Genomic DNA, 27,183 nt, shown 5'->3' with positions numbered 1-27,183 from the left:
TCAGCGCTGCTCCCACCCTCCCATCATACCTGGCCCAGACAAGTAGGTGGTGGTTGTTTCCGTGGTATAGGAGCCGCCCGCCCCTCTGTAGTTTGAGCTCAGAGTGGACATGGGGGAGGACGATGCTGACAGGTTACGTGTTCCTGACCCTCCGGGGAAAAGGAAATTCTGTTCCCACCTCCCGTTCATATAATCTGTGATGCACGACAGCGAGAGCCGGGTTGTTAATAACACAGTACACAATCTGCAACATTTAAAGCGTTCATTCACTCTCAGTGCCACTGATGGGAAGCAGCCTCAGCCAGAACGCGGAGAGTAAAGCAGCAACAGTTTCAGTCCCGCTTATGTGCAATAGGGCAGTGAACACTACAACCGCACTTTTTCATTCAATCAAGCTGAAATCACTTCTTTTTTATTGCTAGAAGACTGTATTTTTCTCCAAGTAAATCACATGTTATGCTTACTTGTATTGCAGCAGGTCATAGTGTCATATTTTAAAGGAGCTCTACTATTTTGTTAATGTGATGGACGCTCACCTTAAACATGGCCAAAGTTACAAATAATGTCACAGTATGTACAAATAATCGATGTGAAACTCCGAGACAGCGCAGATTTCCTTATATGGTCATTGTATTGCAACACCAGTGAGTATCCAGGTGTACAACAACTTGGGGAAGCCAGGTAAGGAAGAGCCAGTCAGAAGATAGAGGGCTCAAAGGAGGGGGAATTTTTTTTACAGCATAGAGATTTTACTGATTTTGTCTAAGCTGGTTAGTAAAAATAAAAACACAAAAATCACAAAAATTAAACAGCAAAATAGAACTCGGGTTAAAGGCTAGGAAGCTAACACCCACTACCAAACACAGTTATTATATAATCTTAGTGTTACAACACTCCCCTTAGGCTGATAAGAAATATTATTAGTCTTAAAGTTTAGCCGTTCCAAATTAATGTCGTTAATATTGAGATATTTCATTGACCTGTGGATAAAGTATCCCATGATGAAACTAAAGTACGTTCTCTATAAGCAAGTAGAGAAGTGAGCATGTCTTCATCTACAGAAGCAAAACTGTAAATGCTGTTGCTTAATAGGGGTGGGGGAAAAAATCGATACTGTGTAGTATTGTGATATTTTGTTTGCTAATAATGTATCGATACAGGGACAGCAGAAATCGATATTTTGTTACAAACAATTTTTTTCGTGAACTGGAACATGCTCTGAAGTCAGCTCCTTTTTCTGAGCAAGAATCCTGACATTCCTTCACTGTCCAAGTGTGTTTAACTTTTTTTTGGCAGCAATAAACATGACAGTTTACTTATTTTAATTTAAGACATGTTTTATTTTAATTACGTTTAAAACTTTTTTATTTAATGTAAAATTATATTTTGTTTTAATTTACTTTCAAATTCTTCAGTTGCTGAAGGAGCTGCATAGTTTTCATAAATTGCATAGTTCAGAATAGCTATAATTGTACCAGATGGTTGCGTTCAGTTAAGTTGGACTAGACTGTAATACAAACCGTTCAGTTTGTCAACAATAAAACTGAAATGAGAGAAAGACTGAGTGTGAGACTTTGATATTAGATAAAATGAATATTGATAAAGTTTACCTTTATGTACAGAATCTGAATATCAAAAAATATTTTAAAAAATTGCAATAATATCGTATCGTGAGTTGTATGGTGATTCCCACCTCTACTGCTTAATGTGTAGAAAACATATCAAATACTGGCAGCCTCCTCAATGTGAATAACCGAGCCGCATATGTAAAAGCACATTCGAAAATAAAAGCAAAAACAGCTGTGAGAAAAGTGCTCCGCAGAGATCAAACTGTATTTCAATTATTAAAACCCCCCAAAAAGCCTGTTTATTCTGTGCTTCTGCACACTAACTAAGCTTGTAATACAGCTTTATACCACAGGCAAGCTGCCTCCAGATCACAACCTCCCCAGTGGGACACAAAGAGAATAGACCCGATCATCAACTGGAGGTGCAGCAGTTGATGCCAGTGCTCGTCTCTGGGCAGGATAGATGGGGCAGGTGCTGACTAAGGACAAGTGGTAACATTTGAGTATGAGTTAAACCACGAAAGCAGAGAGAAACGTTGTTGCCTTGCTGGGAGCATGACTGGCCGTGCGTAACAGCTGGCATGCCGGCAGCCTATCTGCGGGGTCGGATGGAGTGGTCTTCACCTGGCAGGGGTGTTTTGGTGTAGCTGGGGTTGGGGGTCTCATCTGAGCTCGTCTCTGTGTCTGTGCTGAGCCGACTGGGGATGACATCCACTCGCCTTTTCCACGACACCTTACGGAGATCCAGGTTGGACCCCACCAACTTGACATATTTCCAGCCTTGATTTGGTGGTTACAGTGGAGAAGCAAGCAGGCCAAGGGTGGGTTTGTTTGTTTTGCTATAGAGTACTTTACAAGACAAACTGCATGCATGTACTGTAGATGTGATTATATATCGCTAAAGTGCAAACTATCTCGGAGGCGAGTAGCAACTTTAGCACTACTGGAGAAAAATGAGAGCAACACAATGGCTGCAAAAAGCAGGAGAGTGACAGCAGACTGAAGACATTTTGGTTTGTGATCACAGAGACATCTACTGCATATTTCTGCGGATGCAGTGGAAGCAGACACTTGCTGCTGCTTGACTCGGGCGCCAGATGGAAGTGGTATTAAAAAAGCATGACAGAGCCTTGAGAATAACACAGAGTCTCAGAGCTCTGGTGGGTTTTTTTATGTTTTCAGCCGTTTTATACTAAAAACCTGAATAAATTAGAAAGAACCCAAAAAAGGAAAAGTATGTATGTTCCTTCTCTTTCAGGAGGGCCACACACGATGCCTCGGAGCATCAAGAGTATGAAATGAAATAACTGGATCCACGTTACAGTCACAGCTCGTTCTCTGACACTATCAGCTCTTAAGAGGAGCTTGTGCTTTTGGCTCTGGATACCCACCGTCACCAGACACACTGGGTGTCTTGGAGCCTACAGGTGACTTCAGCACCTCGTTGCTGTACATCAGGTAGCCGTCGTACTCATCTCCCGCCTCGGCATCCACAATGGGGACATCTGGAATGATGGGAACTGGGGGCAGAAAGAAAGAGAAAGGGGTAAATGATTTCTCATGGAGGCTGAGCGCTCTGGGGAAGTCTTTGTCACAGACTTACTGGACAGCGGTCTGGCTGGCTGCGATGCCAAGTTGATGGTTGCATCTCTGAAGGGACCCCAGCCCACGCTGTTCTTGGCACGGACCTTGTACTGATAGGTTTGTGCGTTCTGGAGGTTCTCGATCAACAGCATTCGCTTTTTAGGATTGTCGATCTTCACTTTCTTAGCTGGTCCTACTGGCTCTGCGAGAAGCAACAGGATAGAATCAAACTTTGGTGCTCTCAGCGCATGTGAAGAACTTTTGTGTTTTACGAGCGGGTCTCTTACTCATATCGTCATCGATGGGCGTGTAGATGACCTCGTAAGCCGTAATGTTGCCGTTGGTCTCTGCAGGCTCTGCCCAGCTGAGCTGAGTGACAGTTGGACTGATGACATTGAAGGCCAAACGACCAGGTTCTCCGGGCACTACGGGAAAATGCCACAGCGGCCACTTGTGAGTTTAAATTTAGCCTTGAGACAGGTTGTTCCAAACAAACTAGCTCTAATGTGGGGGGTAAATTGTATCGTAACATGATTGCATTGAACCACGGCATCCTTATTAGCTATAAGCTGGAGGAATCTGGACTTTAATGTTAAAAAAATAAGTTGCATTTAACAGAAATTGACTGGGTTTACAGTAATTACCATCCTCCATTGTTTGACAGGTGACGACGTCAGTATCGTAGCCATTTCCCACTGAATTGTAGGCACACACTCGCATCTCATAGTCACAGTAGGGATACAGGTTGGTCAAGTCAGCATGTGGAGTCTTTACATCTAAGACCTGGGCATTTTTCTCTGGATCACCATAGATCCAATACTTGACCTAAAAGAAAACATTGACTTGATAAATATTGCAAAAAACTAAAGCCCTCTACACACCGAGCGCGTTGCGAAAAAATGAAATAAAATCCTGAATTTTTTTGAACTCGACTGAAAGTCGTGCATGTTTTGCAGAAAATTTGTCCTAAAAAAAGCTGCCAAATGCAGTGATGTGGTTGGTGAGACCTGTTTTTTTCGTGCATAACAATCAGAAAAATCAAGCGTGATTTAAAGAAATTTGTTCGCTTCTGCAGTGTGAACGGCCGATTAGGAGTCAGTGAGTTTGATAAATATTGTTTCAAGGCCTTATCAGCGATATTTCGCGTACCTTGTACCCCATGGGGTTACCAGGTGGAGGTTCCCAGTTGAGGCGGATGCTTCTGGGTCCAGTTGCTACAGCCTTAGGGTTTTCTGGGGAGAGGAGGTGACCACCAGGTGAGGTACCTTTCATGGGAATGAAGCCCTTCTGTACATTCTGTTCTATTTCAGGAGATCTTGGAACTGTGGGGATTGGAAGGAATTACCAGATAAACAAACATGCAGTAATTCTGTTTCACAATGATTGAAACTTCTCAAATGCCATTTCAGTAAATCTTTGGATGAATGTGTTTGTGTTCACTTAACATCACCTCACGTGTGTCTTACCTCCATCTGTGACATTGACAACGGTGGTCTTCTTGTCTCCAATAGAAGCGTTGGTACTTGGGTCAAATAGCTCAAGCTGGAAGGTCTCAGGCTGGATGGGTCTGGGGTGGGCTTTTGGATCAATCACAATGTTCTTTTCTGTCTCTCCGGGAGAAAACTTCAGAGGGCCAGATAACTCAAAGCGCTGGGCCTTCTTGGTGCGCCATTTCACCGTGGCAGGTGTCTCGGTGCTGTGAGTGCGGACCACTGGAATGGTGTAGGTTGGATCTGTTGTGGTGAAGTTCTGGGTGCCCTTCTTGAACGCCATCACACTGTGTTCTGCGTGATAAAGAACGATAATGTGGGAAAGAGGAGCAACTTTAGCGATCAATTCTTCTCTTAGAATCAAGGCTGTGATCAGAACACTCATGCATCCATTTACCTGGCAGGTCTGCGATGGTAACAGTGGTTCTCGGGTAGCGTCCCAGCTTGGCACCCTGCCTTGGATTACTGAGGTCCATGACAAACTGTTTGACCTGTTTGTCTTCTAGTAGACCATCTTTCTCACTCAGCTCCAGGAGACGAACGGGAACTATCTTCTGAGTCTCACCTGGAAGATAGGTCAGGTCTCCTTCTACAGTCAAGTAGTCCTGAAATACATTATGGAGGAACACGTTGGTAATGTGGCAAACCCACTGACCTATACCACACACGCTGACTGTGATTAGAAGTTGGCACAAGCCTGTAAAGGCTCTAAAGTAGGGGTCTCCAACTCTAGTCCTCGAGAGCTGCTGTCCTGCAGCTTTTAGTGTCAGCTACTCCAGCAAGCTGAATCAAATGGTCGAATTACCTCAAGTGTGGCAAAGCCGTTCATTTGATTCAGGTGTGTTGGAACAAGGATGCATCTAAAAGCTGCAGGACAGTAGCTCTCGAGGGCTGGAGTTGGAGACCCTTGCTTTCTAAATCTGGCTGAAAATAATACATTTAGTGTTTTGGTCACGTCCTTGGATTTTTAGAGGTAATCGTGACTAGGGATGGGTATCGTTTAGGTTTTATCCGATACCGGTGCCAAACTGGTACTTTTGAAACTGTGCCGGTGCTTAAAGAATGGAGAACACAAAATTGGTCCAAAAACCTCTCATGTTCAGCTGTTTTTTTGTAAAAAGATAACAATGTTAGCCTTTTCTGCAGCTATGGGGCATATATGGTATCACTCTTGGCTGGAAGCAGTGCTTAAACAATGGAAAAAACAAACTTTGTCCAAAAACCTCTCATGTTTAACTGTTTTCCAGTTTTTCTTTGGTCATTTTAGCCTTTTTGGCCAGGGTGAAGGGAGTATCTGCCATCAAACAAGAAGACAGCCGCATGTAGCTACGACGGTGTTTGCTAGTTCACCTTACATGCATTAATGTAATAACGTGGTTAGCCTACTCAACGTAAATTACACACGAACAACGTTAAGCTACTCACGCAGAGAAGAACGGCTGCTGCTGCATCATCATCCGTCACCACCACACCCGCAGTAGATGTGCACGGTGTGAGGTCTCGCAGCAAGCTATCAAATACGGCGCATTTTTCTGCTTTTAAAAAAAACGCTATGCGTCGCCAGGTGTTTCATCGGATTTGAGGTGTTACCTCCTTTGACAGTATCACAGTATCAGCTTAAAGCACTTGTTGCAGGCTGCTGAGTTTGCATATTTTGCTGTGAAGTACAGCCAGACTTTTGACCGCTTCGCCTCGGGCATTTTTAATCTGTAGCTCTGCTCTAAAAGAACGTACGTACCTGGGCCCGCCTACTATCCTCGGAAATGTAAAATGATTGGCTAGAATTCAAAGTGTATCACATCTCAGGAAAAAAAAGCACCGAAATGTGCGCTGCTTTTCGGTCTGGTTACTACCGTTTATGTCAGAACCGGTGCCATGATACGGTACCCATCCCTAATCGTGACCATATTTGGATGATGGTTCACAAGCTGCATCCACCTTTGGTATATAAATAAAATAAAATAAAAGTCCGAGCAGCATCCAAATGGATGAGTTATAAAACACTCACCCAGTGTACGATTGTTATTAACAAGTTGTAGAGATGATACAGTTTTCGGACTGTAAACGTGTTAATGTCTTTGCTTAAGTTGGGATTTTTAACATGGACGTCTGTGAGTGCTTACTCACTTTTCGGAGACACCTTAATGTGGCCATGTTGGCTTCATTTTTCAGTCCCATCCATATCATACATAAAAAGCCGCACATGCTACCAGTACGCAGCAGCTCACCTTCTTATCCTTGGCAGTGAGGTCTCGTGAGCGGTATGCGACTTGTGTGCGTCCGTCCTCGATGATCTCTCTGCTGACTGGGATTTTAGCCACTCCATCCTTCCTGCTGTAGGTGTAAGACGGCTGGAGGAATGAAAAGACGCTGGAGGCTGGTGGAGGAACAGAGGAAAGAATCGGTTTATACGATCAAACATCAAACACTGTTCAAACCACAGGGCGTCTCGAACTTTAACTCAACATTCCTCACCGTGCTCTTTGATGATGGTGATGTTAACCAAACGTTTTCCAATCTCTGCAATCCCCAAAGGCACATCTACAGCCTCCACCAGCAGTTGTTTCTTGTCATCGTCTTCATCTTTGACAAAGAGCGGCACATGGACGTCTACTGATTCCACACCTTCTTGGAACTCTATGGCTCCAGCAGCCTCTGCAGAAGAAGAGCAGGTTTATGGCAGGCAGTATAAGAGCAAACAAAAGATCCATTTTAACCATTTGGGCACGCAAATAACACACACCTCTATCTGTAGCTACTGTGTAGTAGCCCGGCACCACTTTCATGTCGTGGAAGTTTCCAGACTGGACGTTCTTTTCAGTAAGTTTGACGATATCTGGGTAGCTGCTGCGAGGAGCAGACAAGACGGTGTCCATGATGGTGTAGTCCTGCCTAAAGAGCACAGCAGGGCCAGAGAAGTTAGACATGAATCTCCTTAGGTTCCCTAAGAAGACAAAACCTGTATCGTTTTCTTGCATTATTACAATATTAATGATACCTTTTTCCAGCATTTCTCTGTGATCTGCAAGGGCAAAGAAAAAGCAACAATTACTGAGAAAATCAACCATTTGTTTCCAGCTTTGATGACAAAAAGCACACATATTTTTGGTGTTACTGGACATTTAGTCCATCTTACCTGAAGGAGGTCTTCTGCACCTTCTGCGCCCCAGGAATTTGCTTGTACAACTCATTTAGCTAAATGGAAAAACAAACAGCTAAGTGAAACTGTTCCTATACTGATACATGCCCACAAACAATCCAAAAGACTCACATTATCTGCAACTTCCTTGCGGAGCTGGTCACCCTCTTTGGAATCGGGGTGTGTCAGGCTCTCAGAGAAGAGCCTGTTCAGTCGAAGTGAGATCGGGAATGGGACTACAAAAGTTGAAAACAAAGAAAAGATTTGTGTAAAAGGTTTTTTTACTCCAAAACTCCATTTGACTTTTTCTTCAATTTTTCTGCTTTTGAAAGAACTCACTGGTCTCTTTAGGGTTTGGCTTTATTAGAGCCTGGGGGTGATTGGGTCCACGGTGGACATTGTCTGTAACCTTCCAGCGAACCACGTCGGTACCTTTGGGTGGACCGGTCCTCACCATCGGTGTGTCAAGATGGTCTGAGGTAAGCAGAGACTGACGGAGCAAATATTCATCTTCTTTGAATCCAACCATGCGGCCTGGAAATAGAATTCAACATGAGGTCGCTCACCTTCAACACAAACCCCTGCTGGAAATGATGAATAATATACAACATGATAAACATCTTACCTCTCCTACAGCAAGGCAGCAGAGCCAGACAGCTCTGTGTTGAGAAAAGACAGAAACCATTACCTCCCCTGTGACTTCTAATTAATTATTTACAGTTCCAAATGTGAGTGTTTATTACCTGAAAGCAGGCCTTGCAGCAGGCGCAATACTTCCAGCAGCAAAGCAGCAGAAGAGCCAACAGCAACAAGAGGAACAGGATGAGGGGAAGCAACCACAAGAGGCTCCCAGGGGGGCAGTCTGAAGAGTCGTCAGGAGACATTGATAAAGTTAGAAACAAAATCCTAGAAAGCACAGCTGCTAGAGCTGCAGCTTTGTTGTTCTAAAGTCTTGTGTGATATCATTAAATCTTTTGTTGAAAACAGTTATGGATATCTGTTTATGAGCAGTCACAGAATACTGCTGAAAATCTTTATTTCTTAACATCAAGACTGGATTACAAAGTGTGGAGTGAAGCCATCTACTCCAGGGCTCAGAGCTCATTCGCCGTAACATACTGGAGGAAGTTCTATCCAACTGCTAACTGTGATTAACCCTCTTTTTTTTAAGAAAGGACCTTATCTGGCTCGTTGCATTGGTGGGGCCATAGTGACTGCAATCCAGGAGAGATAATACAGGAGTTGAAAACAGGAGTTGCTTCCTCTAAAGGTTGTACATGGTTTTCACTTTGAGACAGGGTTAAGAGCTTGGGCAATTGGGACACAGTGCCAAAGCCACTACTTCGCTACATCAAAAGGTGCTAGTTGTCATTCAGGTAACTCACTAGCTTGCCTACTGGGGGTTTCAGGAAGGAGGCCTTTGGGGCAGATCCGGGACACTCTGGAGTTTGCGTCCCGGAGCCTCGGTGTTTTACCAGAAGAGCTGGTGTGTATGAGGTTCATTTTTTCAAGCCTGATAAGATTCACTGCACTTCTTAGTGTCATTAAATACGTTTGCCTAAATAAAGAGCACATAAAGTTAAAGAACAATTAATCCTAACGTTATTATTATTAATAAGATTACAACACACGACCAGTGTTGGTCAAGTTACTTGAAAAAAGTAATCATTAACTAATTACCGATTACTTCCCCAAAAAAGTAATCCCGTTAATTTACTGATTACTTATTTTCAAAAGTAATTAATTACTTAGTTACTTAGTTACTTTTTAAAAACACGTTTTACAACCTGAATAGGTGATAAAGCGATAGATCTTAAAACTTGTTTTATTAGCTTTAATCTTTTAACTTTATGCATCAAGCAAAAATTTAATTATATGCAACATTTTCTGACTGGAAGAAATTTGTTTAACATTTAAACCTATTTTCTGCACATTCCAGCACATAAAATAAAATATTTTTTGTGTTTACACTCAGTCTTTCAAATAGATGCAAGTAAAACACAGCAGAAAATAAATAAAGTCAAAGACTAGCGGTCCTGTTGCTCTATTTTCACCTGTAAAGCAGGAGTTGGGTAGGCGGAGGTTTACCCTGGTGCAGGTGTGGCGCAGCGGTCAGTGGAAGAATCCGCGAGTTTCTCTGTGAGTTTCCCATTACGTCGTAGCGCACTCGGTGCTTGCTCGGAAGTTTAGGGGTTTTTTCGGTGTAAAAAGAAGTTTTCTTCCCACGCACAACGGACGCTAATGTTTTTGTCACTTTTTATGGAATCAAACTCAAAGTAAGGTCAGTACTTCCACGCTTTAAACGCTGCACGCTCATACTCTCTCCCGCATTCGATATATTATCCATTGTTGATCTGCACACAGCTGTTGTCACGAACGTCGCACTCGCTTACGTCACTGTCATGAGACATTCTCGCAAAAAATCACGGTTTTAGTAACGCAGTAACGCAGCGTTCCTACGGGAAAGTAACGGTAATCTAATTACCGTTTTTGCAATAGTAATCCCTTACTTTACTCGTTACAAGTAACGCGTTACTGCCCATCTCTGCACACGACACACTACACCTGCAGTTAATTTTCTCCAAGCTACTCTTATCACACTCATGACAAGAACTTTTAACTTAAAGAAATTTGTGTGATCATGTAGGATTCCTCCACATTCAGCAATCACATATTATAACACATAAGCTGTTGTCACAAGAGCACAGAGCAGATGTAAAATACAAACACTCACCCTTATTCTTGAGCACCTGAACCTCCAAATCATTCTTTTCTGAATCTTTCAGGTTGTCAACGGTGTAGTGGTACGTGCAGTCATCGTCCTCATCACGGAAACTGCATGACTCAATCACTTCCTCCTCTGAAAACGCAAATCGTGATCATTAAGCGTGTGTTATTACTGCTAAAAGTGTTTTTAAGTCAATTTGTAAGTTTTTACTTTTTTTCAGCTCGTCCACCATGATGACTTTGAACGGACACTTGTCACACTTCTCTGTTTCCTTCATCTCTCCCGTCTTCCAGGCCTGACACTGGACACAAGTCCTCGTGCCCTCACACACACCTAGCTGAGCCTAGAAAAGTTACGAACACACAAAGAGAAATTCAAGCAAGACCACTCAGATGTTAACTGAGGCTAAAAAGTATTTACATATCTACTTATCCACACACCTGGAAATTTGGCTCACAGGCTGAAGTCAACTCCATCCCAGAGTCTGAACATTCACACCGGCCACATACACATTTACCTCGACCACCGCAGATAACCTGGCACACACAAGGACACAGTCATGCGCTTCTTATATTTAAAGATACATGATAATTCAATATAATTAACAAATATAAATGGCTCTGCTCACCCCTTTGCTGTCCAGACAGGTCTGGCTGCTCGTGGGACACTCGCAAGCATTTCCCGTCCAGCCCTCAGAGCACGCACACTGACCCTTAACGCAAGAGCCACGGTCTGATGAGAGAGGAAAGAATGAGATGTAACATTTTTGTACATTTAGAGAGTTTTGGAAGTAACACTGCTGGAAAATAAGATCGCTATTATCAATATTATCAAGGTGACAAAGCTAACAAACACAATTACAATTTACTTAAGTCTTTATCTGCTAAATGTCCCTTTGACTTCTGACTGAAAAAATAAGCTAACATGAAAGTGTCAAAAATCTGCAGTTCCCCTAGTGGCCACTTGAGGCTGTCTAAAAATGTTCAAGAAGGCTGTGTTTCAGCATTAATGAGTGAATTTCCAGTATTTTATTAGCCTGCTGCCTAGCACTAATTTGTAGCGCCAAGCCGATAATTTCTAGGGTAAAATACACAAAATGACAAAGTCATATGGTGACATCACCGTGACTACATCCATTATTCTTAGTTTGCAGCGGCAAGAGTCACAAAACATCATAGTCTGGCGTACCATTGCAGAGGAAACCTGCATGCCTTTGACACTGGGTCTTGTCATACTCGCAGTAGGGTCCTTCAAACTGATTTGGGTTGTAGCATATGCAGGTTCCACACTCCTGACATTCTCCGCGTCCGGAACAAGGTTCATCTGTTTCCTTTGCTTTGCACTGGTTGATGTCTGCAGCTGAACCACTCCCTGAACAATTACAGAAAGGACCCACCCTGGAGAGGAGACGTGACAGCAAACTATATTCAACCAAAAAGTCTGAAATCGTTGGTCATATGTGCCATCCTGGTAAGTTTTTTAAAATTATTTCTATAGAATAATTAATTAAGTCTCACCAGCCACCATGGCATCGACATTTCCCACACACCAGGTCTCCTTTTCCATTGCATCGAGGTGCATTACGAATGGGTGACTGGAGGAGAGTTAAAGATAAAGTCTTTTAAAGATGATCTGCCATAAAGAAATGTGACTTTAACTAGGCTTTTTGTGTGCTTCTAACCTTCTCACAGTCACAGGTTGGACACAAAATTGAGGCATCAATCATGACCCCGGTGCTAAAGGTGGTCGGTTTGACTCTCATTACTCTCTTGTTTTCATTCGGGTCCATTTTGCAGACGTGGTTTTCATCAATCATCCGTTGAGCTTTGAGCTGCGTCACAAAACTGCCCTAGAGATCACACAAACACACACACACACAAAAATCATGTTTCCAAATCCATTTAGGTAGTTCCTCCTGTTCCTGCTTCCTGTGGTTGGCTAAAAAATCAATCCCCACAGACTGTCATGTGAAAATATCAAACTTTACAGTATTAAAATGCATTTTTTACAACCTGATTAAAAACTGTTTTGGCCTGGTTTCCTTTTATAACTCTGATTTGGATCCGGTTACATCGGTTTCATCATTCATTACTTATTAGGTTAACTGGTGACTGGCCGTGGCATGAACATGAGCATGTTTGGTTGTCTCTCTCTTGCTTTCCTGTTAAAGACTGGCGATGTATAGCTAAGTTGGATAAGCAAGAAAATAGATCTGTGGATGTTTAACAGGGCAAAAATGTGTACAAAACAGTGGTTTTCTGCCAGGGCAAGCAAAACCTAATGATTTGTACAGTGTATCCTTTTCCACTGTAACACAAATTTTCTCTTAGTAACCACTTTGGCCAAAATGTCTGGGGCTCATTGTCTCTGCTTGCCTTTCTGTAAAAGTCACCACATGCCACTAGTGAAAAATAATTATTTACTATTTGGCAACACAGTAAAATGGTTATTACGTTTGATAGAACAGCCTCACGTTGATTTTATGACTCTTTTGTTGTTTGCTTTATCATGCAGTTAACTGCAGTGTGTCTTAATTATGTATATCAGTTTTTTACAGTAAAATAGGGAGTGCGGTGTATACATTAGGGCTGCCACGATTAGTCGACTAGTCACGATTACGTCGACTATTAAAATCGTCGACGACTGATTTAATAGTCGACGTGTCGTTTGAAGCTTTGTAAGATCACAAAAGACGCAGGAATAAGTAGTAGGATTTAAGAGTGTAATAACGGACTGAAACAGAAGATGGCAGCACTGCATGTACAAGGATGCCAGCTGCCGTTAAATCCCGAAGAAGAAGAAGAAGACTGTGTCCCAGAATTCATAGGGCGGACCATCGCGGCCCTGCTCAGTTTCCAACAATGGCGGCAGCTAGTTAGTTTTAATATTACTGTTATTATTCTTTCTGGGTCACAAAATAAACGTTTAACATATTTTCAGGCGAGAATGTAGCTGTGTAAACCTCAAATATCTGCTCAGTTTATCAAGACACCACATATTTTGAAAAGCGCTCCGAAGTCTGTTACCCACTAGCTCGATAGTTAGCCGGGGGCAAAGCTCACTAGAGCCGTGAGAACAGCGGACTCCCGGTAAATCATTTTCAAACCCACCGCCGTCTTTCGCTACTCAGGTTAAACATATATAAGTCACTTAGATAACTTTAAAATGTTATTGTTTGGCTTTTTTTTTAGTATTTTATTTATTCCTGAGTAAATCGGTTTGGCAGAGATTAAAGTTATAGTTTTTACACAGCTGAATAAACGTCAAGCAGACAACTGATCATAAGAACTGTGAGATGCTCGAGAATATACTCCGGTGTCCCGTTATATTTTAGAAAGCAAGGAGTTTATTAAACTTCACCAAAACAATCTGCAAATTTAATTAAAATTTAATAAACTATCATCCTGCCTTTATTTTTAGTTAGCACATACCTTAAACACTTAAAGCTGTAAGCTAATGATAGTTATATAAGAGCAGGCGCATGCTGGTGCAATAAGCTGTATGTTTTACGTCCAATGGATGCATGATCTGATTAGTTGACTAATCACAAAAATAATCGGTGACTTGTCGACTATCAAAATAATCGTTTGTGGCAGCCCTAGTATACATCATTTAAATTCTGAAAATCCCAGTTGTTGCCAACAAAAATAATAATCTATTACACAAATACATTCATTAGTAAAATAATTGTTTATATCTTTTTTGGCACATACAATTTTTCCCGGCTGGAAATTAAATTCCCCGTATTTTGCAATCTGTCCACTTTCTTTCAAGAACTTCGCCTCGAAAGCCTTGGGCCTGTCCTCTGCACGGATGCTCATCTTAGCTCGGATATTCTGAAAAGACACACAGTATAAAAACCTATCAGCATGCAGAGATTGACGGAACAGAGTACAAAGTGCTAGCAACCGTAAGCTGTTACCGTAAAGGCAGTCTCCATGACTTCAAGGATATTGGATGAGTCTTGTTGCAGCAGACCAACCTCAGCAATGGGAAAATACTCTTTGAGTTTCTGCACACAATACAAAAAAATGTCATGGCATATTTATCGCAGACTTTCGTATGACTTAAGTGAAATATGAAGATCTAAAACCCACCAACCTGGTAGTACGTATAGGAGTGGTCAGTGACAGCAAAGATTGGGATAATGTTGTTTTTTCCCAGGAGACGGACCAGCGTTGGTATTGATGGGTAATCCTGTTCTGTAGCCTTTGTGTAAGAACCGTCCTTGTCGAGATGGCATTGCTCATCATTGCGTGGCAAGACGCCTGCTAGCACATTAGCGCCATCAGCTTCATAGTGGAAGGCTGACTCCGTGGAAAAGACCAGGAGATGTGTGCTGCCTTCTCGCCAGCCAATTTTATCCTAGAATGACAAAATACAATGTAGCGCAAAAGACATGTGGTTTAGGGAAAAAGTGCATGTTCAACCGTTGCTGGTCAGAAGCCTTTCTTTCCAAATATTCTTCAAACAGTAACTCCTCATTTTCTGCCCACTTGGAAACAGAAGAAACTAAACTGTAATGGAAATAGCATCTATTTGACAGGAAAGAGCTATTGTGTTTATAAGCTACTTGGTAAATTTACCACCAGGGTTTTCAAAATATGGCCTGAAGGACCTAAATAACCTGTAAAACTAGTGTTCGTTTCATTACGTCACACTTCAGTTCATATTATGATAGAGGAATGGAGCATTGTAGACATTGTTTTTCTTTTTTTAACTACTGGGAAAAAATATGTTTACAAAAAATTATAAAGTGGCACAAAAGTATAGTTATATGTGAGAATACTGAGAGTTAGTGTGTATGACACAGTACAGCATAAGTTGTCTGCCTGAATGAAGCTGCAGGCTTTACTTCAATTAACCAGCAGCATGTATTTTAATTAGTCTTTGTTGAGCATGATTATCATCTAGGGCTGGGCGATATATCGAGTTTTAAAAAAATATCGATATATTTTTATACGAGATACAAGATGTGACAATATCTTTTATATCGATATAGTCCATGTTACGTTATAATTATAATTGTGGAGCCACAAGTTTGCCTCTCTTTCGTCCACTTTTGTCTCTGCGCAACGTTACTCGGCCTCGCCTCTCCTTCACTGAACACAACTCCCCCTCCTCCCCCATAGCTTCACCTGCAGGCAGCGACAAGATGGACAAGATGGCAAATCTCCGTTAGCGAGTTGTAGGGCTGGACTGCGTCAACGTGTTAGCGAGCTAACCGCGCTAACGAGCTAACCACGCTAACGACATGCAGCCCACAGGGGCTGCACAGCCTAAAATCCTTTCATTTTCTCAAAAGTTGACAGCGCGCCTTATGTATGAATTCTGGTTGTGCTTACTGACCGCAAACCGATTTTAGGTGGTACACGGCGCTCAGCAATCTGTCAAAAAATGTTTTAGTACGACTTTGGTAAGCTACGGAGCTGCAGCGCTTGATGGATTGTCGGAGCATTACGGCTACCATAGTCTGGAGCCTCGCGGAGTGATACGTACTGTGCTTCAACGTAATATTACCGTATTGTGTGTGTATAAGGGCCATAAACTGGATTTCAAACTCAAGGCTGTTAGTCAGGCAGTAGAAGTTGGGAACAGAGCAGCTGGGAAATCTGTCTTTGTTATTATGCTCAGTGTCTGTTAGTTTACATTTTGACTGCACAATTATGAGCTTTTTGTTATGCACAAAAACAACATTGTTTTCTTTTATTTATGGAGCATTATTATTTAATAAATGCTGATAATTTATTTTTGAGTAATTTCTTCATGTAAATTATGCTGTATGTAAATAAAAATGCCTGTGTGACATCTGGGACACAGTGTGACTAAGAACTCTCTTTTTGTTCTTAACTTACGGCTTTAAAAAAATATCGAGATATATATCTTATATCGCCACCCAGCTAAAAAATATCGAGATATGAATTTTAGGTCATATCGCCCAGCCCTATTATCATCAGTGCTGTTCAGAATTTTGTAAAGGATGGACATTATGCTTCCACTTCGGTTCGCTAAGGATCTTGTCTCTGCTTTTTTGTTCATGATGTGGTTCTCTTAGTTTCATCAGGTGGTGATCTCCAGCACTGGAACAGTTGAGAGCTGAGCTGGAATGAACACCTTCATATCTGAGGCTATAGTTCTGAGCAGGAAGAGGGTGAAGTGTCCGCTCCAGGTTGCTGCCCCAAGCGGAGGAGTTTCAGTATCTCAGGGTCTTGCTCACAAACGAGGAGAGAGGGAAAAGAGAGGGATTGACAGACCAACTTGTATCACATCTGCAGTGATGTGATGTACAGGTCCGTCGTAGTGAAGAGAGCAGAGAGTCAAAGTGAAGCTGTCAGTCTATGAACCTACCCTCAGCTGTGATTACAAGCCCTGGGAAGTAACTAGAAGAATACAATTGTGGATACAAACAGTAGAAATTAGCTTTCTCTGACAGGTGGCTTTCTGCCTCTTCCTGAGGAAGAAAGGAGCTAGTTGGGCATCTGACAAAGATGCCTCCTGTTTTAGGTGTTCTGGGCATTTCCTACCAGGAGAGGTAGAACAGGAGTAGGTCCTGGGGTAGATCCAGCACACAGTGGAGAGATTACATCTCTCTGCTGTCCTGGGAATGCTTGTGTTTCGGTGGATGAGCTCGAGGAGGTGATCGTTTAACGGACTGGGCTTTTCTACTTAAGCTGCTGCCCCTGCGACCTGGCCCAGACAAGCGGCAGAAAACAGACCTGGTGACAGTCTTAGACCTGTGAATTTAACACAAATGTAGGCATGGCAACACTGTTTAGTATTTTTATTTACCCCGCACACTGCAGCCTGCAATATGGCATCGAAACCTCCCTCTGGGGCATCCAGGTTTCCAGAAATTCTCTCCTTCTGAAGTTCCTGGGTGAATTCACCTACGTTACTTGTCAATTTAATGACATTTTTGAAAGCAAACGGAGGGTCGCTGTTGGGCCATGGCTGTTTAAGTCTGACAAAGAGGATGGAAAAAAGACAAAGAGGAAATTATGTTTTGACTGTGCTAATGCACGTACAGACTGTGCTCAACTTTCTTCATTTTTTCTTACTTGATGGGCCTCATGTCAGTCTGGGGCTCTATCACTTTGTCCACAAACTCTCCAAATCCAATAGTGTAGTCATTCGACAGCTTCTTCACCAGCGAAGCTACAGGAAATACATTCCCAGTCAGTATAACATCGACACTCATCAGGACACATCGCCTTTGCAAGGATGCTCACCCAAATCTTTCCCCATGTTTTTCAAGTTGGTCAAATCGTCCTCCATGGAATTTGAGAAGTCCATAAGAATATAAAGATCCAGAGGGCCTTTCTCTGGGGCAAACACCTGCACCGTCATGTTTTTCTCCTCCCCTGGCAGGAAGGTCATCATGGTACTCTGTGGTGACACCTGAGACTTCTGAAGATTGACGTCGATTGATTCGCTCTGCGCAGAAGGAGAGATAGAAGAAGAAGAACACGTGAAAGTTGAAATCTAGAAATTCTTTTGACTGAAAACAATTAATCTGAGGCCAAACTGGTGGAAGAGTGATCAGGACTTACCTTTAGTATCTCCCGGCTGCTTTTAACTGTAATGATGCTTGCAGCCTGGCAGCCATGGACAATTATGTTCTTATGCAGGTCACAGCGAGGGCCGTTATAGGTCTGAGTGAGAAGGAAGATTGATTTGTGAAGACTGCTTTCCTGCAGAATCTTCATTTGACCACTTAGGTAAGATGGTTGGAAAGGGAATGCATTCAGTCTATAGACCAGGGACGTGACACTCATTATACAGAACATATACAACAGACTTAAGTGGGTCGGATCAGTGAAACTACATGATAAATATTAGGGCTGGGTATCGTCACTGATTTTTAGAATCGATTCAATTCCGATTCACAAGGTCCAGAATCGATTCGATCCACGATTCGATTTAATTCGATTCGATTCGATTCACTTCGATTTGAATATGGGAAATTTTGACAGTCAGAAATATTATAATTCTGATTAGTACGTTTACATATTTTTGTATCTATAAAAAGGAAGCTGACACACGCAAGACTTTATCAGAGGTGTGAGCGTCACAGCAGAGGCCTTTGTGTCAAAGTAGCTGAAGATAAAACACAGAAACACATGAAGGTGATTTTTCCTGGCCTGGATTTTATAAAAATATTCTGCAGTACATCAAAAACGAAAGAAAACCATTAATCAACACATGAACATTACCTCTGAAGTTACAGCGGTTTTATTAGAGACACGGCTAAGCATTTTGCATTTTGCATAATTTTAAAAAGTTTAAATTTGTTCAGCATTGAACGGCAGAAATTAGGTTTTCTTTTCGGAAGTATATAAAACAGAAAAAAAAAAAAGTCGGCCGATAGCGCTGTAAACAACGGTAGACTTGTGTAACAAGCAAGCGAATGAGAGAGAGAGAGAGAGAGAGAGAGAAAGTAAGAGTGAATACTTGACGATGTTTTTGTGAAGGTAGTTTGGATCCTCTTTTGCTGCTGGTTCGGTCAATATTGTTTGGAGAGACATCAAACTAACAGCTTTAGAATCAGCGCATAAAGGGCGTGAACACAAAGCGCAGACCCGCCGTCAGATCAGAATCGGCGGGCTGTCGGCTTTCAGCCCAAACTGTGAGAAATTCGACATCTAACTGATTCTGATCTGCGGGCTGCGCTGTGTGTTTAAGTCTTTGTGCAGAATCCGTGTTCCTGCTCTCATTTACTGTTTTAGCTGTTTGGTGGTTGTTGAAATTTTGTGAGATTTCACCTGAGATTCTGGCATTTCGGGCAAAATAAATTTATATTAAAAAATCGATTCAGGATTTTAATGAATCGATTTTACGTAATCCAAGCCAGAATCGATTTTAATCGATAAATCGATTATAAAAACCCACCCCTAATAAATATGTAAAATCACAGAAAAGGTTTTTGTAGTTCATTGCCCAAACTGTCCTGTAATTATAAAACATAAAGTTTTCATTAAGTCACAGAAAATATCCTTTGTTCTGTGAATTTACTTCAAGAAAAAAACAAACCAGACACTTCTTTAGTGTATAGTTGAAAAACAGGAACTTTTCTGTCATTAAAATGTCATTGTTTATGTATTAGTTGTTGACTACAACCTAATAGATAAACTTCACCACTTCACATAAGGCAACAGTGTCACCTGAAATTCAAAATGCTAAAAATGAGAACATTGAGAATGAATCGTCTTCCTGCTCTTTCGTATTTCTGCAGTTTTTTTACTCTCACCTCTTCAGAGCAGTAAGCGCAGCCGACCCCGGCCTGCAGACATTCTGAGCAGGAGCTGGCCCTGGAGGCGAAGCAGTAGTTCTCTGTTGGAGCAGAAAGAAAATGAAACGCTCTCAGAAGGAATCACAGAGAGGAAACGCAGTGAGAACAGAACCTGTGAACAGCAGCTCAACTGACACCAAACACATCTTCAAATCTGTAGTCTCTCATTTTGGTCCTGGCTAAACCAGCAGGTTTAATAGAGCTTTTATAAAATTATGGTCAAATCCAACTTCTTCATTCATAAAAAAAAAAGAATACGCCAGTTATAGCTTTCAGTAATCAATTTGTAATTTAGTCGACATAATGAAATGAGTGTACAAATCTGGTGAAAATGATCACAAGACAGTTTGCAGATAGCGCAGGTTCTGTCAATCTACACCTCAGTGGCTTCAAACAAACAGCACTGAGAAATATTTCACAATAAATGTTCTCATTAAATAAATGTGTGTCTCGTTGAGGTAACACGTATCTGGTCTTTCTCACCTTCAGCATAGGAGCAGGTCAACAGGACCGCTACAAGCGCGATCCCTACCGAGAGATGTAACGTCCATCTCCCCATCGCCTTCCTGCAAGAGAAACAGAACAAATTTGAAAAAAATCTAATGTAGAAGAATTCTCAAATCCACTTTTAGGGAAAGAAAAGAAAAATAAGAAGGTCAGAGAATCCTCTGGTGTAATTTGAACCACCTGCACTCTCGGGGCCAGACAGAGAGACCAGGCCCAGACGCTCCTTACCTTCACTTCAGTTTGGGAAAACAGCAGCTTCCAAAGACAAACACTAGACCCTATTAAAATACATTCACTGATTTCTATTCTTTAAAACACTGGACACTTCTTAGGAGTGTTAGCAAAGAGAGAATATGTTAGTACAGCCAAATACAATAAATAAATCGTCATCTCTAATTCAAACTGTTAACTGACTTCTCTAGAAGAAACTTCAGCAGAAGAAAAAGCTGCTTCTGAGGTCGATCGTGCCCAATAATGGGGACCGTACATCTTGCACTACACACATTCAATACAGCTCCACTGTAACGGTGTAGGTGGAAATCTCAGATACAGATCAATAAAGAAAAAAAGGTTCCCAGCAAACTTTATCTTTGCAGCAGAGTGATGGATCGAATCCTGACATGAAAGGGCGGATGCAGGGTGGGACCTGGAAATATTCGCAGCAGCACGCTGTGCAGCCTCTTCACAACAAAACCACTTTATAATTTCATTCTGGAATCTTGGATGGAAGCTGCAAAAACCACTCCACTGAACAAAGGGCGCTGTGTGGCATGAAATGTCTCTGTAATTGCTGCAGTGGGCACATGCGATTTGAGTGCACACGCAGAAAAAAAAGGAAGAAAAGAAGGTGATTCGCGCCACGAAGATTTACAACCCTGAAAAGGAATTTCTCCTTCGGGCGAGAGAATGACCTGTGCGAGTTAAAAACACGGCCTGAAAAACACATGGGAAAGCCAACCTGGCAACTCGGTGTGAACTTGAGCTGGCTGCAGGTGTGTGCGTGAGCAATAAAGAGCTGGGCCTGAAACACAGAACAAACCAGCTCTTATCCCCAAACTTAATCATGAGTCGTCGAATATGAGCTAAAAAAAAGTGCAACTTTGTATTTTGCTCCCACTCAGGCGAAATCAAAGGCACGCAGGCATTTCTGACACTGACACTGACACAAATTACAGCTTTGAGGGGACAGAAAACCGAGCAGAGTCATTCGTGCTGTTTTTTGTTTTTTTCTTTGCTCAGAAAGAGTCTGCGGGGCATTAAGCTGGGCTTGTTTCTGCACAGACAACAACATGCCCGCAAGGTGAACATACCACCACTGGGTGCGGGTCCGACCTCGTCTTGACATCGTCAGTGAAAGGGCAGGAGGGTCTTTTGTAACATGTTTGAAGGGTGACACCTGAAACCCGCCCTGCTATCTGCAAATTCCTCCCTTAAAACCACAAACAGCACAAAACAAGCAGCAACACAACAGGTCTGGAAGTTTAATATCAGCTAAAGAAGAAGTTTTACTCTCCCCATAGTTGATCCACTTCACCTGTGCCACACTGCAGGGTTTTGATGTGAGCAATCATGCAGAACGAGAAGCCAAATTCACAAACACACACAAAGAAAAAAGAAAATAACAAGTAAACTTAAAGCAACTTTGTTTAAACCTCAGTCATCGGTCTTGCATGCAATTCTAAAACCATGTGGCCTGATATAAAGTTATATAACACACATTTCACAGCCAGACACTTCGCTCAAAAGTCACGCAAACACCAACAGGTAGAGTAGCCAGTCGATTTCTCAAAGCTCTGCGATTATCGTTTAAAGAGGACGCTGAAAACAATGGAGCCATCAGGCAATTTACAACCGCACACAAAGAGATTACTGATCAAACAAACCTGTTACTGTGTTCTCGCCCAGTCCAGGTCCAAAGGTGCAGCAATAAATAAGAAAACTATTTCCCTGTTTTTTTCTCTCTGCTTTGTTTGACCCAGGAGTTTGGTGAAGAGTTTTTGTATCCACCTGTTAGCAGAAAAAGGAAAAAAAACCCAAAAACTTCAAATCCTTGTGACCAAGTTGACAGTTCCCCTTACAAACAGAAACGGACGCACTTCCAGCTTCTACTTTCTTCTGTTTCTTTGTTCCTGTACAGTCCGCTCTGGTCAAATATTGACTTATTTGCCCTCAAACTCCGCTCACTCAAGTAAGAGTGAGTGTGTGTGTGTCTCAGAGTGTATGTGGGAGAGATATGAGACGCAGTGAGAGCAGCTGAGTGAATATACTGCGAGGGCTGTGACTTGATCCCTCCTTTTGCTCCTGCATGCTCACGCACACACACACACACACACACACACACACACACACACACACACACACTTTCCTATCCAGGTGAGTAGTTCTAACAGATAGAGTTAACTCCCTTCCGCCGCCTCCATCTTCCCCACCCTGTTAAGTTAAAAGGTCCACACCTCTGTGCGTCAGCCCCCCCTCCCGCCCGTTGCATTCCACCCCAGCAGGAGTTCACCTGTGTGGGCTTGACACTCTGCAGTCAGTCCCCTCCTTCAGCAGCCTCCTCCCATGCTCTTGGGAGTGGCACACAGAGCAGAACTCTGCCTGCAGGCTACGGGAAACAGTTCTGTGATTTGTGTTTACACAATCGTGTACTCATACTTGCAGGGCACATTTTCTTCTTGTACTTACATCTTCCAGTATTTCATATTAATGTACTGATTGCCACACTTCACAGTCCTCACTGTGTTTCCTTTTTTTTAGTGTAGGTACATTTTAAACTGAAGGTAAAGAAAATTTCACAGTTTCAATGTTTAAATATATTCAAGTGTCATTCTCACAATTTGTTGGAACATCTTTCCAACCGAACAGCAAGAAGAAGTATATTAATGCCTGATGGGGCAACTCTGCATGACATTGTTTGTGCATGTTGTTCAAACTCATGTATGGAGGTCCTAAAGTGCGAAACAAAACATTTTTTTTTTTAAAAAGGGAACATTTTCAGTTTAATCTGTTTTCTTTTTTCTTTTCTCTTTTAGGGGGGTCACGCTTTTGAATTTTATTTATTTTTTTCATGTTTGGATTTTGCAGCTCAGGACTCCTGCAGTGACATTTGCCCAGCACGACACTGGTCAGTTAAAGAAGCATATATTCATTAGGGGTGCAACAATACTCGTATCGATATTGAACTGTTCGATACAGTGCGTTCGGACGCATATGTATCGAACAATACAAACTTTTTTATTTATTTTATCAACTTTTCTTCTGACGATGCTGTCTGTGTTGAGAGCTCAGTGGATCTACTCCGCCTAGGCTGCACTGTCGAGTGCAGATCCACTGAGCGCAGCACAAGCTAGCAAGACAGAAGCTAAGCTCGTTGCAACATGGCAACTGCCTCAACGCTACCCGAAATTGAACCTCCCGCACCCTCATTCAGATCTGGTGTTTGAGACTATTTTGGTTTTCATGTGACGTATGAACCTGAAGGTAAGCGCCTCATGGACAAAAGTAAAACAGTATGTCGGATGTGCCACGCAATGCTCAATTGGTGGGAACTAGTGCGTTAGCGCAGTTAGCTTGTTAACGTGTTGACGCCATCCAGCCCCACACACGGGGCGATCCGTGGTAACTTGTTAACGGAGATTTGCCGTGTTGTGGCGTTAACGTCATTTTAACGAGATTAACGCTGGCAGCACTAGTGGGAACACAACGAATATGACTGCACATTTACATCCTAGTGCAAAGACAAGTGGAAGCAGACAAAAACGACAGCACGCATGCTACAAACTTCACCCGAGTCATTTAGACAGCCGTTAGCACATGATTCTCCTTATGGGGACCTGATATGTTTAATATGCTGCTGAGAATATAGCCAAGAAGAAGCGTATAGTATAGCTTTTATTTTGGAAAGAGCCATTTTCTCTGTAATAAACTCTCTTTTCCAAAGATGAGTGATTCCTCGATCAGATAGATTTATTTTTATTATTATTATTTTGTTGTTTCAGCAACATTAAATTTAAAAACTGTACTTTTGAGTTAAAATATATATTTATAATTTTAATAAATGACAAATTAAAAAGGCATGAACATTTTTTTGTATCGAAAAAATATCGAAGCGTGACACCAAAGTATCGAACCGAACCGTGAATTTTGTGTATCGTTGCACCCCTAATATTTATTATTGGTTGGGTTAGCAACAGGTTAGCAACATCAGGACCAGTTGGCCAAAGTCCCAAATTGAAATTGTGTTTCTTTTGACTTGATGGCTGTGAAGGCCATCCGAGCACACAACTCATTCTCATGGTGAAGAAACCAGTTTGAGATGAGTTCAAAATTCAATTTTATTTATATAGCGCCAAATCACAATAACAGCCGCCTCAATGCTGTTTATATTGTAAGGTAGAGCCTACAATAATACTTACAGAGAAAAACCCAGCAATCATATGACCCACTATGAGCAAACACTTTGGTGACAGTGGGAAGGAAAAACTCCCTTTTAACAGGAAGAAACCTCTGGCAAAACCAGGCTCAGGGAGGGGCGGGGCCATCTGGCTGGTTCCTTTGGTTACTCTCACTTTCATATCAACTTCAAGATGTCTCCACCGACCTCCGGCATCAACAAGGCATTTTTTGACCTAACAGCTATGCCACGTTCAAAGTCACTCGGGTTCTATAGCGTAGGGGGCGGCCCAAAAGCAATTCGCCTGCCACCAGGCCTTGTGATGTTTATCCAGCCTATGAGTGAGAATCATTTCCATTTTAACACTATATTGCAGCAGTGTTGAGTGATCTCCACAGGAAAGCACTGCTGCTGTGTGCTCGCTTGTGTTCCGGTTGAGTTCTCTGAGAACCCACATATTAGATGTCTGTTTTGGACTTTAAAACACTTCAACTATTATCTTTTACTTGCCTACATTCCTTCAAAACCCATGCCCCTCAGGCTTTTTTGTTTAGATGTCAGGATTCTCATTAATCATTGGACCGTTTTGTTGTTGAACGCTCTCAGTAAACCCCCGCTCTGCCCTTTTACTGTAACTAACCCTTTAATCTTTGCTTCAGTCTAATTTTTTGCTCTTTAATAAATTTCTTGCATTGCATGAAGTTTGCAAAAGGAAGTAGCAGAAATTCCAGATAGGGGCAGAGTCGATTGAGCAATTTTATGTGTATTTATCTGGAAAGGCTTTTCCTCTGCTCTCCAGCAGACCACACATCAGGTGTTAAAGGTTATTTACAATCATTTACTGTCTCCGCAACACATCTTATCCAACGCGTGGACCAGATCTGGGATTTAAGGACTCAAACTCAAATGTGAAAACATCTCTTTTCCCTTTTACAACCTGAGCAGCCTGAACATACAGAGCCACACTCCTAGCAACCAGATCTGGTTTGAGACAATGGCTGACTCTCCAGGGGAACAAAACTTGTTAGAAACAACTCTTCTTATTCAACACTTTTTGTATTTTGGCTAATGCTGAAGGAGAGATGCCAATCTAAACAGCCCTTTCAGATGTTGAACGACTTAAGGGGAAGGTGTGGCACACCTGCTGTATCGTTTGTACAATCAAGCAAGGGATTATGTGAAAGAAGCTTTGTGCTAATTATACATGTACATACATAGTTATACATATACCAGTCAGTTACCATGATTCACCCTCAGTGGGAACTAAAGGTAAAATTGATAATAAACCGTTCAAGGACCACAAATACACTGCTGGTTCCTGCGTATGCAGACATGCTGATTATGAGTTTAGACATTACTTACTGTTTACACGATGCTCCTGTAGTGAATTGGACTCATCTGCAGAATAGATGGAGCTGGTTTTCTCCCTACCGCAGGCAGCTGGAAAGAAAGGGGTAAAGTTTTGGGTTCAGACAAGAAGCCCGACAAGAATGTCCCCATTTCCCAGCTCCCCTCTCCACGTTTCAGTCTGAGTCAGTGGCCCACTCTTTGCCAATTTACATGACAAAAACTGCTTGTTGGATCACTGAGTTCATTCACCACTTATAATGGCGTCTCCCCGTTCTTCTTCTTCCCACTAATAAATCTGCTACTACGCACACATTTCACACACAGCTTTGCAACTGCGCGTGGAAAAGTAACACAACCCCATGTATGCTACAAAACAATCATGCTAACAATTAATAACTTTGGTAAAACTGTGCGTTGAAGTGTAGCAAGAAAATTTTCCTCATGTCAAATATCTCTTTAAAAGCACAAATAACTACCCTTTACATTGTAATAGAAAGCTGTGTTAATGAGGTTGACATGTAGTAACGCAGACTATGTGAATAATTACCTCAATAAAAACACAGCTACATTTTAGGGGTAAAATGCTATATGCTAACAGAAAACGTAACACTTGTTTTAATTAGGTTTAGCTAGTATTAGGGAGTATTAGGACCACATTAAGAAAATAAACTGTGATGTTCACTTTTTTTTCTTTAAATAATATTAATACTTTTTGACTTTATTGCCAAAATGGTAGATATTTTTTGTTAACGTAGCCGTGTACTCCTTTGTAGCTAGCTGTTAATTACGGTTAGGGGGGGGAAATGGAGTTTTATTAAATAGTGGCTAGGTTTTTTTGTTTTTTTTATCAGGTTTAGCCACATTAACGCAGGTTTTAAAATGGATTAACATAAGGGTTTTTGTGTACACATTTTTGAGTCCTATCGTGATGACGGTGGATAAATTGGGTAAAGTTGTAACCTGCTCAGCACAAGCTGTACATTGGGTGTGTCTGGCGGGCTCACCTCCAAAGTGTAGGCCCTCTCTTGTTGCTTTTGAATTATAACCCAAGGGGAAAAGGTTTAAAAAGAAAAAACAAAATAAAAATGAATAATCAACCTTACTAAGGTTTTAATTGTGTATGAAGGTTTATAAA

General features: G+C 41.9%; 1 protein-coding gene across 3 annotated transcripts in view; it reads right to left on the bottom strand.

Annotated features, from left to right (window-relative positions):
- itgb4 (integrin, beta 4) overlaps nucleotides 1-26,216 on the bottom strand; it is a 33,194-nt gene extending 6,978 nt beyond the window's left edge. For 2 of the 3 annotated variants that reach the window (XM_006796958.2, XM_035910423.2), the window contains exons 1-34: nucleotides 22,189-22,553; nucleotides 20,282-20,364; nucleotides 19,757-19,839; nucleotides 18,060-18,161; nucleotides 17,739-17,943; nucleotides 17,568-17,664; nucleotides 17,299-17,470; nucleotides 14,611-14,874; nucleotides 14,432-14,521; nucleotides 14,223-14,345; nucleotides 12,191-12,358; nucleotides 12,027-12,103; nucleotides 11,698-11,906; nucleotides 11,138-11,241; nucleotides 10,950-11,045; nucleotides 10,720-10,852; nucleotides 10,516-10,641; nucleotides 8,525-8,643; nucleotides 8,407-8,440; nucleotides 8,121-8,315; nucleotides 7,914-8,017; nucleotides 7,779-7,837; nucleotides 7,641-7,664; nucleotides 7,386-7,534; nucleotides 7,118-7,297; nucleotides 6,871-7,019; nucleotides 5,040-5,247; nucleotides 4,619-4,936; nucleotides 4,302-4,474; nucleotides 3,797-3,977; nucleotides 3,440-3,577; nucleotides 3,172-3,354; nucleotides 2,960-3,088; nucleotides 30-194 (exon numbers count right to left, since the gene is read on the bottom strand). In XM_006796958.2, coding sequence (XP_006797021.2) covers nucleotides 30-194; nucleotides 2,960-3,088; nucleotides 3,172-3,354; nucleotides 3,440-3,577; nucleotides 3,797-3,977; nucleotides 4,302-4,474; nucleotides 4,619-4,936; nucleotides 5,040-5,247; nucleotides 6,871-7,019; nucleotides 7,118-7,297; nucleotides 7,386-7,534; nucleotides 7,641-7,664; nucleotides 7,779-7,837; nucleotides 7,914-8,017; nucleotides 8,121-8,315; nucleotides 8,407-8,440; nucleotides 8,525-8,643; nucleotides 10,516-10,641; nucleotides 10,720-10,852; nucleotides 10,950-11,045; nucleotides 11,138-11,241; nucleotides 11,698-11,906; nucleotides 12,027-12,103; nucleotides 12,191-12,358; nucleotides 14,223-14,345; nucleotides 14,432-14,521; nucleotides 14,611-14,874; nucleotides 17,299-17,470; nucleotides 17,568-17,664; nucleotides 17,739-17,943; nucleotides 18,060-18,161; nucleotides 19,757-19,839; nucleotides 20,282-20,357 — 4,633 coding nt within the window. In that variant the 5' untranslated portion in view covers nucleotides 20,358-20,364; nucleotides 22,189-22,553. Of the gene's footprint in view, nucleotides 1-29; nucleotides 195-2,959; nucleotides 3,089-3,171; nucleotides 3,355-3,439; nucleotides 3,578-3,796; nucleotides 3,978-4,301; nucleotides 4,475-4,618; nucleotides 4,937-5,039; nucleotides 5,248-6,870; nucleotides 7,020-7,117; nucleotides 7,298-7,385; nucleotides 7,535-7,640; nucleotides 7,665-7,778; nucleotides 7,838-7,913; nucleotides 8,018-8,120; nucleotides 8,316-8,406; nucleotides 8,441-8,524; nucleotides 8,644-10,515; nucleotides 10,642-10,719; nucleotides 10,853-10,949; nucleotides 11,046-11,137; nucleotides 11,242-11,697; nucleotides 11,907-12,026; nucleotides 12,104-12,190; nucleotides 12,359-14,222; nucleotides 14,346-14,431; nucleotides 14,522-14,610; nucleotides 14,875-17,298; nucleotides 17,471-17,567; nucleotides 17,665-17,738; nucleotides 17,944-18,059; nucleotides 18,162-19,756; nucleotides 19,840-20,281; nucleotides 20,365-22,188; nucleotides 22,554-26,060 lie in introns of those variants that run through there. The other variant, XM_035910422.2, reaches the window with a different exon arrangement.
- Nucleotides 26,217-27,183: the final 967 nt, after the last annotated feature.

Source organism: Neolamprologus brichardi, chromosome 8, assembly GCF_056152115.1.
Source record: "Neolamprologus brichardi isolate AB-2024 chromosome 8, ASM5615211v1, whole genome shotgun sequence".
In the NCBI taxonomy this organism is placed as follows: domain Eukaryota; kingdom Metazoa; phylum Chordata; class Actinopteri; order Cichliformes; family Cichlidae; genus Neolamprologus; species Neolamprologus brichardi.
The sequence above is the reverse complement of the archived record's forward strand: the minus strand, read 5'-3'. Positions and strand labels throughout refer to the sequence as shown.